At 37.4% G+C, this 15,941-nt stretch overlaps 1 protein-coding gene across 3 annotated transcripts in view; it reads right to left on the reverse strand.

The window, feature by feature from the left end:
* svep1 (sushi, von Willebrand factor type A, EGF and pentraxin domain containing 1) overlaps positions 1–15,941 on the reverse strand; it is a 348,473-nt gene that overhangs the window by 181,307 nt on the left and 151,225 nt on the right. For all 3 annotated transcript variants that reach the window (XM_039759390.1, XM_039759389.1, XM_039759388.1), the window contains exons 13-14: positions 15,071–15,192; positions 11,339–11,447 (exon numbers count right to left, since the gene is read on the reverse strand). In XM_039759390.1, coding sequence (XP_039615324.1) covers positions 11,339–11,447; positions 15,071–15,192 — 231 coding nt within the window. The remainder of the gene's footprint in view (positions 1–11,338; positions 11,448–15,070; positions 15,193–15,941) is intronic.

Here is a 15,941-nt window from a genome sequence, read left to right on the forward strand (position 1 = left end):
CACTCTTTCTGAAGGTATGATCAGATTTACCATTGGGTGATCTGTGTGCTGAGCCAGGGGTCTTCCTCACAAAGGGGCCTTAGCTTATATGAGCTTATATAAGATTATATGAGATAAAAATCCTAATAACAGGAAAAGTCTGAATTTTCATTTATAGTAAAGGTACTCACAGCATCCACCTTTCAGCACACATCATATCCCACTTTAATTAGGATGATTATAAGCATATCCAATCACACCTAAATAAAAACATTTCAAAGGAAAAATTAGTCCAGATTGGTTCATCTGAGCAGGTGAAATCAGAGGCAGTATCTAAAATGTTAATTTTATGCGATTGTATATTTGAAGTGTTACTGTGGAGCAGAACAGAAAAAGTCCAACGAATGGTCATTCATAACAACAGCCCAGTTGAAGCAAAAGACAATGTTTTAGTGTAATCTATACCTGATATTTGAAAAAAATATATATAAATTGAACAAGCCTGAGACACTGCATTTGAGACTAATAAGACTATTATTACAAATAGTCAAGTCAAGAAAAGGCTAATCTTGTCACTTTTAGCAGCAACTTGCATTTAGTTCCATACTAGGAAAATACCCGCGCTTCGCAGCTGAGAAGTAGTGTGTTAAAGAAGCAATTGAAAAGAAAAGGAAACATTTTGAAAATAACGTAACATGATTGTCAATGTTATTGTTTTGTCACTGTTGTGAGTGATGAGTGTTGTTGTCATATATATATATATATAAATATAAATATAAATATATATATATATTTACACACACACACAAACATATATATATATACATATCTATACATATACATACACACATACATACACACACATATATACACACAAATACATATATATATATATACATACACACATACATACATAAACATATATATACATATACATACATATCTACATATATACACACACAGCTATTTCAGTATCAGTGCAATACGCTGTTTGTTAAAACGGATGACACCCGCTCTTACGTGCAAGTCTGCGTGGATATTATGAACTATCGATTTGTTCAAGTTCTATTTAAATTTTAAATAGAAGGAATTTTTATTTAGTCGACAGAAATATCTTTGGTAGGAATGGTAAAAACAGACAGGAATATTATTCCTGAATAAATCAACTCAAACCTTAAACAACTTATAATATTTTGCTCTCCATAAAAATATATCCTGTCTAAATTATACAAGTTAGAAATAAAGTAAACATTAAAAGAACAAACATTCAAATTTCTTTACTCTTATGTAATTTTATATATAAAAATAAACTTAGATTTTAAATATCCCAAAAGATTTTGCTCTCCATAAAAATATATCCTGTCAAAATTATACAAATTCAAATATGAACATGCTGCATAACAAAACCTAGAAATATAAATAAAATGTGTTCCTTTCAGCAATAACAAATCAAATCATTCAGTTGTCTTTGCTCATATGTCATTTTAGAGCTGGACGCCTGGCATCTTTTTGGCACAGGTTCGTTTCTGTTTGGTGTGAGGTTCTGTGTTGTGGAGATTCTCAGGATGGATTGCAGGTGCTCATCAGTGAGGCGACTCCTGTGTGCTGTTTTGTTAGTCTTTATCACTGAGAAGAGCTTCTCACACAGATATGTGCTACCAAACATGCACAAGGTTCGAGCCGCATGTAGACGGACTTTTTTTGTTCTTCAAAGTCACCAAAGCGCCGTGCAAACTCAGTGCGCTCAGTTTATCAGCAAAGTGCGTATTTGGGAACACCGTAGTGACGACTTGGTTTAACATTACTTGGTAACAGGGAAAGTGGGGCAAGTGGTTGTGTCTCCCATAAAAGCAGCTCAATTGAAATCACTTTGTGATTGTGCACGGTAAAACGTCCGCTGAAGTGTCAGATTCTTATTTAATTCTTCTGCTTTCTGTATCTTCTGCATTGCATTCAGGTCTTTCAGGTTACCCTGATGTTTTGTTTTATAGTGCCGTCTTAGATTAAATTCTGTAATTACAGCCACATTAGCTCCACAAATGAGACACACGGGTTCAGTAAACATATACTCAGCCTCCCATCGTTTTTAAAGGCTCTATTTTCAGAATCAACTTTTCTCTTCAGCATCGTGTGAGCTAGCTTCGCAATAACTTGCAGCATCTTAAGGTAGACTTGATTAACGGTAACTGTTCGGCAAGGCAGCTGAAGCGCTGCATTATGGGATCTGTAGTTTATTGTGTTACCAGCGCTTCATATACCCGGCTTTAATAACAATAATACAGTATATAAAATGATCTCGGGCGGATATAATTACGCCGGGCGGATGTGGCCATGCCCTTGAGTTTGACACATATGGACTAAATAGAACTTGAAAAGATATATTTTTTCAAATGTGATCGCAATTCAGATAGAGTTGACGCGCACTACAGCCTGCATGCCTCAATAAGTCATCCTCCCTCCCTTACTTTTTACCGTTCATCTAATGAATACACTGAGTATGGCTTTACCAAAACAATCATTGATGGCGAATAAAGTATCCATTATTCGAGTATGTAGATCGGGTTATATATATATACATATATATATACCAGCGTATCGCAGCGAGAAGTAGTGTGTTAAAAAGCTAGAAAAGAAAAGGGAACATTTTAAAAATAACGTAACATGACTGTCAATATACAGTATTTGTTTTGTGAGTGTTACTGAGTGTTGCTGTCATCAAGGATTTGATTATCATTATTTCTTTCAATCAGGTTCGTATTTGTAGGATGTGTTGTGTTCAAGTTACATTCCGTGTTTGTCAATCGTTGTAAAGATGACAGGTTTCATTCATCGATTAGTTTCTTACTGCATCAATAAACAGCTCGTCTTCTTCTTTATCTGAGACCTGACACACTGCATGCACGGTTTTTACACTGCCTTCCTTTAGCGGGACATTGACTTTTTCCAACGTGTGCTTTGTTTCCGCAGTAGTTGGATTTATGAATATGCTTGTATGTATGAGACGCTTCATATTTTTGCTGCCTTTTCAATTGTGTAATTCGGTTTTGTTCAGCTCTTTGGAACTGTTGCCTTTTATCTGTGCACTGCGTCAGTTCCGTGAGCCGCTCGGTGTACATGCATCGAAGGTTCCCAGCTGTGCTGGTGCCATCTCGTGCTATGTCCATGGCTGTATTTAATGTTACCTTAGTCCTGGCACTTAAAACTTTCTCTCGCAGTTTCGCTGAGTTTGTGTCAAACACCACCCTGACCATCTCATCTTCCTCTCCATAAGCACAGTCCTTCACCCGTGAATATTTACCCGTGGCAGTTTGCTATTGGATTGCCGCTGACGGACGGCCTTATATGGGCAGGCACTAAATTACAAACGCCAGCGGCAGCCTGTCTATGAACTTAATTTAAAGTGTAGGTTTACATCGTGCTTTGTTTCAAGTAGCAGAACTCATGAATATGGTTGTATATGTCACTTTCGCCGCTTCTTATTGTTTAGCTGCCTTCTCAATTATATAATGCATGTTTTCTTAAGCGCTTTTTTGAGGTCTTCCTGGTTTTCTATGTACTGCGTGATTACGTGGGAGGCGTGATGATGTCACACGAAACTCCGCCCCCACGGCGTTGAAGCTCATCTCCATTACAGTAAATGGAAAAACTGCTTCCAGTTATGACCATTACGTGTAGAATTTCGATATAAAACCTGCCCAACTTTTGTAAGGAAGCTGTAAGGAATGAACCTGCCAAATTTCAGCCTTCCACCCACACAGGAAGTTGGAGAATTAGTGATGAGTCAGTGAGTGAGTCAGTGAGTGAGTGAGTGAGTGAGTGAGTGAGTGAGTGAGTGAGTGAGTGAGGGCTTTGCCTTTTATTAGTATAGATAATATTTTTGAAACAAAGTAGCACAGCCCTTTTAAAAATTGGGAGTGTGCTCTCCTCGACTTTCTTGTATACTCAGATAGAGGAAAAGGTCATCAGAATCACTTCCAGTTGCACAATATTTCTCAAATATCATATCTCTTTGTTTCTCATCATAGCTAATTAATAATATTGATACATAATCATTTATCTTTATTTATAATCAAACTTTATATTTAAATATTTTTTTCTCATTTTTGGAAGTTGAAAACTGTGGTGGAATTTTTTCATGATTGCATGTGCATTACCTAGATTACTTGCAAAGTAAAAAGAATTATAGTCACCTAAAAACATAGAGAAAGTGTTAGTATTATATAATATTTGTTGCAATAAATTGCTGTAGGTAAAACTGCATTTAGCTACTTTTAATTATAATAGTGATGGCGGAAATAAAAAAAATATATATAAAATAAAATTTATTACCAGGAACACGACGGGAACGCAGCAGCTTATTGTTTCCATTACATCTTTATATTTACATGGCATGTTCAATGTTTACACGTTATTGTTAAACTCATAATGTATAAATTAAAATAAAATTAATAATAGTTATTGAAAGAATATGTGTTATAATGAATACAGTTTTTAATATCATGTACACATTTATATTTTCATGATGCAAAAAATTTGGATGGTTGTTTAAATAAAATACTTCTAACAGTTGAAATTTCATATCTGTTTGCTTTTTATCATTATAAATATCTATATATCTCTCTACCTGTAATTGTAACCATAGTTTAGTTGAAAATTTGCAAAAGTATTTAATTAAAGCACCACTTCCGGTTGCCCTAATGTTGAAAGCATTCCTTATTTTTGATATAAAGCAGGTGTACTAAATCTCATTGACCTACGTCAAAGTGTTTTCAAGTTATCATGTTTACACACAGACAAGACATAATTTCAGAAGTGATGTTTTCGGACTCAGGAAGGTCTAAAACGTCAAGATTCATGAAAATCTCGAGGTCAAATTTTTTCTCGGTTCCAATACTTTCTCTATACTACGCATACGAAAAAGTAAAAATGTTTAATTAATGTTTGTGAACTGCTGTGACCACCAGGGGGGTGCGCCAGCTCCACAACACCAGACACAACAGACACAGGCACAAATCTAGCACACACAAGGCTTTATTAATGTTCGATAAGCTCATCACACAACATGTTGTCTCTTCTCTCTCTTCTGTCTCTTCCACCTCCACTCCTTCACAGGTAAGCATCGTCCTCTCCCTCCTGACTCTGGCTCCCTGAATCAAGGTAGGCAGCTCCTTATATTCAGATTCCTGGGAGTACTTCTAGTGTTGCATAATTGTGGTCCAAGAGTATTTCCAGGTAAGGTGGGAGCCCTATATGAAAGGGCTCAGCAGTTCCTGCAGCACCCCGTGGTGGCACACATACAACCCTGTGGGAATCCGAGGCACCAATCTACCCCGGGGGGCTGCCAAATAGCAGCTCAGGAGAGATAGTGTAAACCACTATCCTAATCCAGTATCAAATGTAAGCCATCTCCACCTATCCTTCCATTAAGGAGGCGTCCCGGCTGGGTAATAATCCCTGCTGTCCCTCAAACTGCACTATCAGAAGAAAGTTGATTATCTGCAGATGTAATGTTGCACTCATTAAATAGTTTGTTACATTCATTGTACTATACTCTTCTTCTTCCTCTTCATCTTTTCCCACTTTTGTGTGGGTTCAATGTTTCTGATCAACCTTCTCCATACAGTTTGGTCCTGCACCGCTTCCTCACTCAGACCCTTTTCCATTCCCATTACTCTATTGCCCACATATTCATTGTCTTTTTTCATCACATGTCCTTACCATTTCAACCTACATTCCTGTACTTTCTTAGATATCTCTCATTTGTTGTACTTCTGATTGTCTCATTTGTTATTCTGTCTGCCACATCTAACTTCTTCTCCTGTGCTCTCTTTACTGCCCATGTTTTGACTCTATATATATCATTGCTGGTTTTACTACTGTCTTAAAAACCTTACCTTTGCCCTAATTCTTTGATCACACAATACTCCTGATACCCTCTTCCCATTATTCCATCCACACTGCGCTCAAGGGGTTAACTCTACCTCTATTTCTTTATCTTGGTCTATCACATAGATATTTAAATTTCTCCACTCTAAAGTTCTGAATCCTGATCATCATTAAACCTCAAATATACTGTCTTATTTCTATTTGTCTTCAAGCTTCTATCTTCTAAATACCTTCTCAATTCTTCCATCTTCTTTTCCACTTCCATCTTTCTGGTATTACATATCACAATGTCATCAGCAAAAGGATGCACCAGGGGGATTGGTCTTTTATTCCAGTAGCCAACACATCCATACCCACACAACGGGCAAAGGCTTAAATCAAATCCCTATTCTCAATGTAATCTTGTCTGATAGTTTTAAATCCTTCATACATATGCTGGACATCCCTCAAATACAAAAAAGGAAGTTTTAGGAAGTTTACCTGATGTAATTTTCCCCCTACTTTAATGCCTGTACCTAATTTATTATTGATGTATGAGATGTTCATAATGTATGTATACGAGCTTGATGGGATGGTGAGATAAGATGAGGGAGGCCTTTGGAGCTTTCACACCCAGAAGCCCGCGGGCGTCTTAATCAGGCCTTGGCTGTAAGACAGTGGGGTACACAAGCAAGAGTCACCATACATAAAAGCAACACCATCTTGCTGAAGAAAGAAATTAACTGTCACTGATTCCCCAGCAGATGCATTTTTGTGAAGCAAAAGAGGACCACTATGTGTGAAACCACAAGGACCGGAAGTGCAGTAGAGCCAGCAACCACAAAATGTGAGTAAAAGCCAAGAGAGAGAAAAGCATTTGAACAAAGGAGAAAGAGCTTACTGCCCTCCCACAAGAGCCTGGTGGAAGCTCTCCACAGATCCTGTAGAAATCAGGACAAAGGATTGCCTCTTGAGTGGACAGGAATCAAACCATAAGTACACCTTATACTTTGAATCTGAGACTGGACTGTTTGCAACTTCATACTTAGGGTAAAGCCAATTGTTAGGTGTCTACTGGTTCATGTTCTGTTCTGTTTATGCTTTGTTTTGAAGTTTTTTCTGTTTAACTTAAAGTGCTTTATATCTGTTTATAATAGTTATTTTATGTTAGTTATGAGTAATTATGTTTCCATGTGAAAGTGTGTTTTCTGTTATGTTCCTTGAGTTTTGTGAGTGGTTCCCAAAGAGGCGGGTTCACCTGTCCATCTCCATCTATGACCTGACCCCAGCCCTATAAAAGCTGTAGTGACTGGCAGGTCAATGGGAAAGATTGTTGAAGTTAGGTGTTAGGGAGTGCTCTTTGTGTTCTTGCTATTGCTTATTTGAATTCCTGCATTTTGACTTTTGTTGCTGTGTTTTTTCATTTCTTTCTTTTGGATTGTGTATTAGAACATTGTTTACCCATGGACTGCCTATTTTTAGTCTATTTGTGCTTTATCTATATTTTTTCAACTTGACCATAACTGGTCCCAAACCTGGTTGAGAAAGGAGGAGGGTGAGGCATGGGGATAGCAACCCCACAATACAAAAAAAAAAAAACAAAAAAAAAAACAAAATTGCTAATGAAACAAACACTGCTAGAATTTTATCAAAGGACAATGGGAAATGACTTAAGGGAGAGTATATGAAACCAAACCTGAAAAGAAATTGATTTGCCAATGCAAACACTGTTACAAGAATAAGACTTTGGAATGTGAAAATATTGTAACACCTGCCTACAACAGATCCTGCACATTAAGCGGCCAGCAGGATTTCTAACCAGGAGCTCTGACAGAAAACCAGACAGCAGCCTATGGTCAGTACTATCAGGAAGAGGAAACAGAAGTGGATCGGACACAACCTACACAGGGAATAGACAAACATTTCACACCATGCATTGGAATGGAACTCCCAGGGAAGCTGTAAAAGAGGAATACCAGTCCTGACATGGACAAGAACCCTACAGTCAGAATTCAAGACCATCAGTCTATCCTGGTGAGAGGCAAAGCGGATGCCCCAAGATAGAGAGAGATGGAAACTTACTGTGACTAGAGCAAAGAAGAATAAGTAATTAACTAGCTACCTGTACCTTGGATGCTTTTTGAGGTCTTGTTTGTTAGGGGTATTTTTGAAAAATACAAATTTTTCTTTATAAAGATTCTTTCTTTGCTCTTAACAACAAGTCAAAGGCTTACAGTCATTATTCTACTCCTAAAGCTCTTGTGATATTTTTTTGAACTTTACTAGTTGTTTTGCCAGCTTTCCATTATTAAGACCTGGTATAGCTAAGGGCAGCAGGTTGCCTTGGGGCCTGGCTGAAGTTAAGGTTGCCTCTACTGGGCAGACCAAGTAGGTTTCTGGCCTGCTTCCTAGCTTCTTTTTTGAGGCCTCGCCATATTATGCGTCAAGGAAACTCTCCAGATCATAATATCAATAAATAGATTCAGTTATTGGTACAACTGTTCCTGAAAGTAAGAACCTATGTGAAGGATAAATCTTTATCTGTATACATTTTGCTTCTTAAATTCAGTAGTAAAATTAAAATAAGTTTCCATTAACTTAACCTAACTAACCTCTAATTAATTCAGAGTAGTGTCACACAGCACTTCAACCAACGCATGACACACATGTTTATACATGTTAACAGTGGAGGTGGAGAGTGGGGGTTAAGCGAGTCAATCAATGCTGCTGCCAAACCATAGGTGCCAAAAATGATAAAAACTAATCCATCTAACCAGCTGAAAGACCAGAACACTGACAAGAGAATTTAAAAGCCAGCCTATATTATTTCAGGTTGCTATTACATAATGACTAAAGAAAGAGAATTCACACACTTATGTGTGTATTTTTCTAACTGAAAGGAAAATAATAAATCCAAGCTAATTTAGATTTACTTTTTGTGTTGTTTTCTATTATAGTTTGTCTGTATATACTTATATATATTGATCTTCTATTATCCTAATGTTATGAGTAAGCTGTATCACTTTATCTGCTATAGCAAGCATTGTTACAGTACTTGTTAAAAAATAGGTATGTCTGAATCACAAATACATAAAGAGAAGGTTGCTTTATGTGGATTCCTACTTAATTGTTTTTTTATTTAAATTTATTATAAATTAAAACATATCGTCTCACTGCGGTGGGTTGGCACCCTACCCAGGATTGGTTCATGCCTTGTGCCCTGTGTTGGCTGGGATTGGCTCCAGCAGACCCCCGTGACCCTGTGTTTGGATTCAGAGGGTTAGAAAATGGATGGATGGATGGACATATCGTCTCATATTTTTGACATTCCAGGGTTCAAACATTAAACAGACTCCATCACAACAATGTTACATTGTTGAAAGCTGTTATTAAAGGACTGAGGATTAAAGTCTGTTTCTCTAAGAAAATAAAACTAATGCATTACAGCAATATTTAAAAAAAACTCAAAAGGTACTTCCTTTATATAGCTAGAAGTAGGATTAATGGATGTACAAAGTGAAGCAAGTCAGCGAAGTTGTTATCACAGCTAGGACCAAGCAAAGTGTACAGGAGAAGTGCCTTTAAAGTGTTATTAACTTCTTTTAAGACTACATCTACACACTTTCAAAATTTATGAGGTGCATAAAAATGTGCTCCATTCAATCATGGGTAAAAGCAATCATTTCGGTTGCACTTCTAAAGCATGCTGGTACAGAAGGCACAAATCATTTTTGATAGGGTGACACCTTGCTAATCTATTGAAGATTTCAAAATGTTAGTACTGTTTATTTTTTACATAAACGGTTATAAAAGTATAACATGTAGTGAAATGTGCTCTGAATCGGCATGAGACTGTACAATTAAGTTAACAAACATCCATCCATTATCCAATCCGCTATATCCTAACTACAGGGTCACGGGGGTCTGCTGGAGCCAATCACAGCCAACAATGCAGGAAACAAACCCAGGGCAGAGCACCAGCCCACACACAGCACAATTTAGAATCGCCAATGCAATTTGGACTGTGGGAGGAAACCGGAGCACACCCACGCAGACACTGGGAGAACATGCAAACTCCACACAGGGAGGACTTGGGAAGCGAACCTGGGTTTCCTAACTGCGAGGCTGCAGCGCTACCCACTGCGTCACCATGCCACCAAGTTAACAAACAGATACATTCAATTCAATTCAATTTAGTTCAATTCAATTAAAAAAGAAATTTAAATGGTAGATCTAAGGTGATATAATTTATAGAAAAAAGTATTCAGTATATTAATGGCCCTTACACGGCTGCTCCCAAACAAAGAGGTGATGTTCTGAATCAAGACACTTTCTTCAGCACCAAAGTAAGAAGTTCTTAGGGTCACTGGAGAGACGGAAAACTTCCTCAGCTGTCTCAGATGCTGCCTCACCTTTTTGGACTTGGCTCAAATATGTTCAGTCCATGTCAAATCCTTGGTGATGTGAAGGTCCAGATATTTGAAACTGCTCACTTTTTCCACTGCGATTCTATTGATGTTGAGGGGGTTGTAGGACCACTGCTGTCTCCTACCAAAGTCCACCACCAGCTGCTTGGTTTTGACATTCAGTTGGAGGCAGTTGCCCTGACAACACAATGCCAGTTTCACCCCTTTTTCCATGTATGCTGTCTCATCATTGCTGGAGATGAAACTCAGCACCACTGTATCATCAGAAAATTTAACAATGAGTTGGAGGCATGTGTGGCCATGCAGTCGTGAGTGGAGAAGGCGAAGAGCAGAAGGCTGAGTACACAGCCTCGTGGAGCTCTATAATGAGTATGATGATGCTAGAGGCACAACTACCAACTCTCACCACATGTGGTCTCCCTGCATTCTACACAGAAGTATGAACATTCACTGCTTTACAACCCATGGTTTTTGGTTAGCAAAGGTGTTTATTGTTACCCTAGGGCTAATGTCATTTTCATGCATGTTAACAAAGCTAACAACTACTTCTGCAAACTCATCGATGTTGTCTGCATGTGACCAGAACATGTCCCAGTCTGTAGCATGGCTTCTGATATGGCACACCAGCAGTTTACCTCTCTTGTGACTGGAGCTTCCAGATTAAACTTTTGAGTATATTCCGGCATGAGGAAAACAGCATTGTGAAACTGCTTTGTAGCCCTGTTTGTATGATGTGTAACACTAAAATCTTCATTGATGGCAAACAGACTGGTTATATTTTCAGCAATGGGGATGAAGATGAGTTTCTTCCAAAGTGCTTCCACCTTGCTTATGTTCAAACACTTCTTGAAGACCCACCTCTGTAAAGCACTGCTTAGTATTTTCCAGTCTCACTATCCTCTGGCCTATTTTGATACTATAAATCCTCAACTAGCTGAAGTTTTTTTTAGGGAACTATTCTGTGACATGCCTTTACATTTCAGCTTTTCTAGATTTCCTTAGAACTTAACAAAATAAAGAAATAGATCTGGGACATGCATTTATGCATCATGGATAAATTAACTCACTTATTGCAAATCCATTTTCATAGTCATAGTTGTATTCCAGGCATCGTCCATTGCGGATTGTTTCTAGCCTGCATTTTACTTCATCAGCATCACTGCAAAATGTTGGAACCTGAAACATCAATAAATCACATGGATCACTGAATATGTTTCAGTGCTTCTAATATGCAATCATTAAGAAATATTCACAGTATGGATTAGTTGATTTTGATATTTTATGGAGAAATGATCACTTGCTAAGGCAGTTCAGAATTCATATTAATACTGTAAGGACAATAGATCCCAGCAAGACAAAGGGGATGCCTGTTTACATAGACAGTGTTTATTATGATTCTTATTATCACCATCTAAAAGAACAAATATAAACAATGGGCACAAAATAATGCTTTCACTTATTGATTATCTATTCCTGATCCTTCTTGATCAGGGTCATGGAAGATGAACCCTATCCTGTAAGCAAGAAGCACAAGACTGGAATCAACTCTTGATAGGTTCGCTCATAAAAACATAAATAATTACTGACATAAGGGCAGTTAAGCATGGGACTTTTTGTGTTTGTAATGTGGAAAGGAACTGGAGAACCAGGTGGAAAGTGACATGAATACAAGACCATAAATCCACAAAAAGAAATCTAGCTGAGTACAAAATAAATTTAGTTAAAATAATAATGAATCTATTCATGGACTCATATTATAACCAATTCAAGACTACTGGTTCGTAACCAACTTTTGGGCAGCAGTTCTCTGCATGGCACACTCTTACACATACCCACACTTACATGTACTGGACACACTTTGGGATATGGGAAGAACATAAACAACAATAACCTACTACTGTATATAATAAAACACTAAACTCTGTATCTCACGTTGCTCTGCGTAATCTGATTGGTCAGTTTAACTTTGGTGTGATTAGTCATTTTGGCTTTGGTGATGAGACAAAAGAGGAAGTGTGAGACACACAAAGAGGTGAAACAGCATAAGGAGAGTCACCGTCAAGGATGGCAAGTATAAAAGTGGACAGGATACCAGAAAGCTGTCTCAAAAATAATGTCAAAGTCTGAGAACAAGGCTCTCGAGAGAGGGAGTATCGGTGAAGAGACGTTCAAACACACACAAATACAAAGGAAAGTAGCTGAGGTAGCAAATATTTATACATTATTCTATTATCTGTCTTTGACAGGTAGTGTGGCTAGTGAAATAATAAAAATGAATAAATATTAATTCTTAAGATTACATTTTTTCCCAAGTTTTTAAATAGTAGCTGGTTACTATAACAAGTCTAAATTGCATATATGTTTGAATCTGAAGTATTTAATGTATGGTTTAATCTATAACATTTACACGCAACAGGAGCACAGTTGTCTAACAGATTCAGGTACTTACAGGAGCTCGTAATCCTGTCACAGTCACTTTTTTCTGTGAGGACGCCTTGTTCTTCAACAGTTAATGACATTTTTTTTCTAGGTAACACATTTTCTTGTAATATTCTAACAATGTGCAGGTTAGATTTATTGAAGACCCTAAACTGGCTCCTCCTGAGTGGTGATGAGCGGAACAGGCAAGTTTCAATTTGCATAGTTTTGTGAAACTAACACTAAAATTCATTTCATGGGTGATTTCTCAATTGTGAGGTTTTAAAGTTTTCCACCATAGTTTACAAAGTGGGGATTATACTTCCAGAACATGTCTGGTGCCTCCACAAAATGTTTGCATGTGACAGGAAATGTGTCCAGTAATGTTTTTTTCAATAGAGATCTTAATTTAAATACTAAATGACAGGCAGATGCACAAGAAATTAATGCATGTAAACATTTCCAGAAGGGAACTAAAAGCCTTTCTTCTTGTGCCAATGGCACATATTTTGCTCGAAGCAAAATTCATTTTTTTTGTGACAAACTCAATTTTGCACAAATCATTTTACTTAATACTAATTATGAGCTTTATTTGGTGTGTGAGTAATTGTGCCCTGCAACTGACTTGAATCCAGACTAGGGTGTGCTCCTGCCTTACATCTAGAACTGCTGGCATAAGTGACTGCTCTTTGTGATCCATGAGGGTTTCAAGGTTCAGAAAAATACGTGGATAGAATATAAAGTGATCAATATAGTTTTTCTCTGAGAGCATTTTGTTATACAGTATTAGCGTTACAGTTTGTGAAATTTAGAACAGGTTATAGTCAAGGTTCATCCATCATTTTAATTCTCTTCTTTTGCCTTTTATTTACCTAATATAAAATTTGCTGCTATCATAGATGTATGAGGGGAAACCCAGAAATTCCCAGAATTGCTAAAAAAAACATAATTATGAAACTTTCCCTTATAACTACCTTCAAAATACTCTTCTTGTGATGCAATACACTTTTTGTTTCTCCCATTCTGGTTAATATGTACTCATCTTTCCTTACCATGTCCAGATACTCTGGCATTTTTCCTGTATTTCTTCCATGATTGCAAACCTTTTTCCCCTCAGTCTTAAATTTTAATTTTGGGAGCAAAAAGAAGTCACAAGGAGCATGAGCTGGATAATTCAGGGGGTGCAAAGCAACAACCCCATTGCTTTGACTGATAATGCGGTATGTGCAGTGTGTGGTCATAGTGCAAAATTTAGTTTTACGTGCACCACTGCTCCCAAATTTTTGTCCTGATGTTTTCCTGTAAATGTCTCAGCACATCAGTTTAATATCACTATCACATATTAAAAGTCTGTGCATGGGAAGCAAACTTTTCATTAACGAGTTGCTTACATGTGCTCACAACGTGATTAAGGTGAACCCGAACGACCCAGTTAAGGCAGAAACCTGGTTTCTTAAAAATCCACTTTTACTGAACATAGACAAAAAAATGTCTGGAGTCAAAATGCTTATTAAATTGTACAGAAAAGAGTTAAAAGTCATATTCAGCTACTGTAAATCCATAAATAAAACACCTGTGGTAATTTTCTTGTGTTTTATAAATATGTTTAGTCAAATTGAAGCTTTATTTATAGGTTTCTGTTAACAGAATTCACCTGGCATACTCTTTTGTGCTTGGCTGTGCAGTTGTTCCCCTTTAAATGACCTCATAAATGTGCATCTTGCCTTACACACTCTGCTGCTGGAATAATAATAACGCAGGTACTTTCACTTCATTAAGATAGGTATTGCCTCAGGTTTTTCGTAATCAGAAAAGTAATCAGACAATTTATAAAGGTGTTACTTTTAATGTGTTACCATACTGCTCTCTAGATTGTGTTGCTGAGTTTAACAATGTACATTCAGCTCATCAATAGAAATTGAATGATTTCTGAAATTTTGACAGATTATTGCTGCCAAGACAAGGAATATGAAAGTACCTGCACATTTGCCTCTGGAAATGCATTTTGTGGACGCATCTACCCGTGGCTGCTGAAAGCATGGGTGAAGCAAATACATGTGCAGGTTGAGTGAGTGATCTTGGATCCCACATACAGTAGGTGCTTCCCGGGGTAACTTTCCTCCATGTTTGGGTAGGTGTGGGTATAGATATGTATATGTGCTGGGCTGCACTAGCATATTAACCAGGATTCCTGCATTGTGCCTGTGGCTGATGGAATACACTATGGTCCCTTGTGACCCTGAATCAGATACATCAGGCTGAGAAAATTAATGGATGGTTGGATGGATTGCAGTTACTATTAATTATAGCTTAGCTTATAGATTTGAATAAACATGGGCTTCTGAATATGACAGATATATTTCATGCCAAGTTTCCATTACCATATTTCCAAGTGCAGTAGAAAATTTCTCAGTGAAGGCTTCCATCAGGTTCATATCATCACATCTGGAGGCTTTAAATAACATTTCAAATGGTTTGAAACCATTATTTGCAAATCTGTTTACTGCAAGAGTTAAAAAGAAAAAGAAAAATTACCAAATAAAACATAAGCTGTACAGAGGGCTCTCTATTATGTCACTCAACTCCTGTACTCTAATGGTAAGAACAATTGATGTACACTGTAAACTATAATAATATAATACAACATGACATTCCTATACATATTTAACCCAACTCAGTGTCACGGTTTGCTGGAACTTATTCAGGGAGTAATGGCAGCAAGACTAGAAACAGACTTAAACAGGACACCAGTCCATTGCAGTGCTGACTCCCATGTACAATGAAACTCACATGGATCCAATTAAGGATCATCACTTAACCTAACCAGCACGTCTTTGGAGATGTCGGAAGCAAACTGGAGTGCACAGAGGCAGGCAGTGTGGAGTAGTGGATAAGTCTTTGGTCTTTGAACTTCAGACCCTGAGGTTGTGGGTTTAAATCCTGCTACTGATGTGGTGTCACCATGAACAAGTTACTTCAACTGCCTGTTCTCCAAATAAAAAAAAAACAAAAGAAATGTAACAAATTGTATCTCAAATGTCATAAGTGGCCTTGGATAAAAGCGTCAGACAAATAATTAATAATGATAATAATGGGGTAATAAACAAGTAGACACAACGGGAATGAGCAAACGCCACATGGATAGTGACTGGATGTGGGCTTCAAAACCATCATCTTTGGATCTATGAGATGGAGTTACTATCCATTGTATAAACTTTAATCATTTTTATTTTTTAAAATGTCTTAATGCAT

Source organism: Polypterus senegalus, chromosome 7 (genome assembly GCF_016835505.1).
Source record: "Polypterus senegalus isolate Bchr_013 chromosome 7, ASM1683550v1, whole genome shotgun sequence".
NCBI classification, from domain to species: domain Eukaryota; kingdom Metazoa; phylum Chordata; class Cladistia; order Polypteriformes; family Polypteridae; genus Polypterus; species Polypterus senegalus.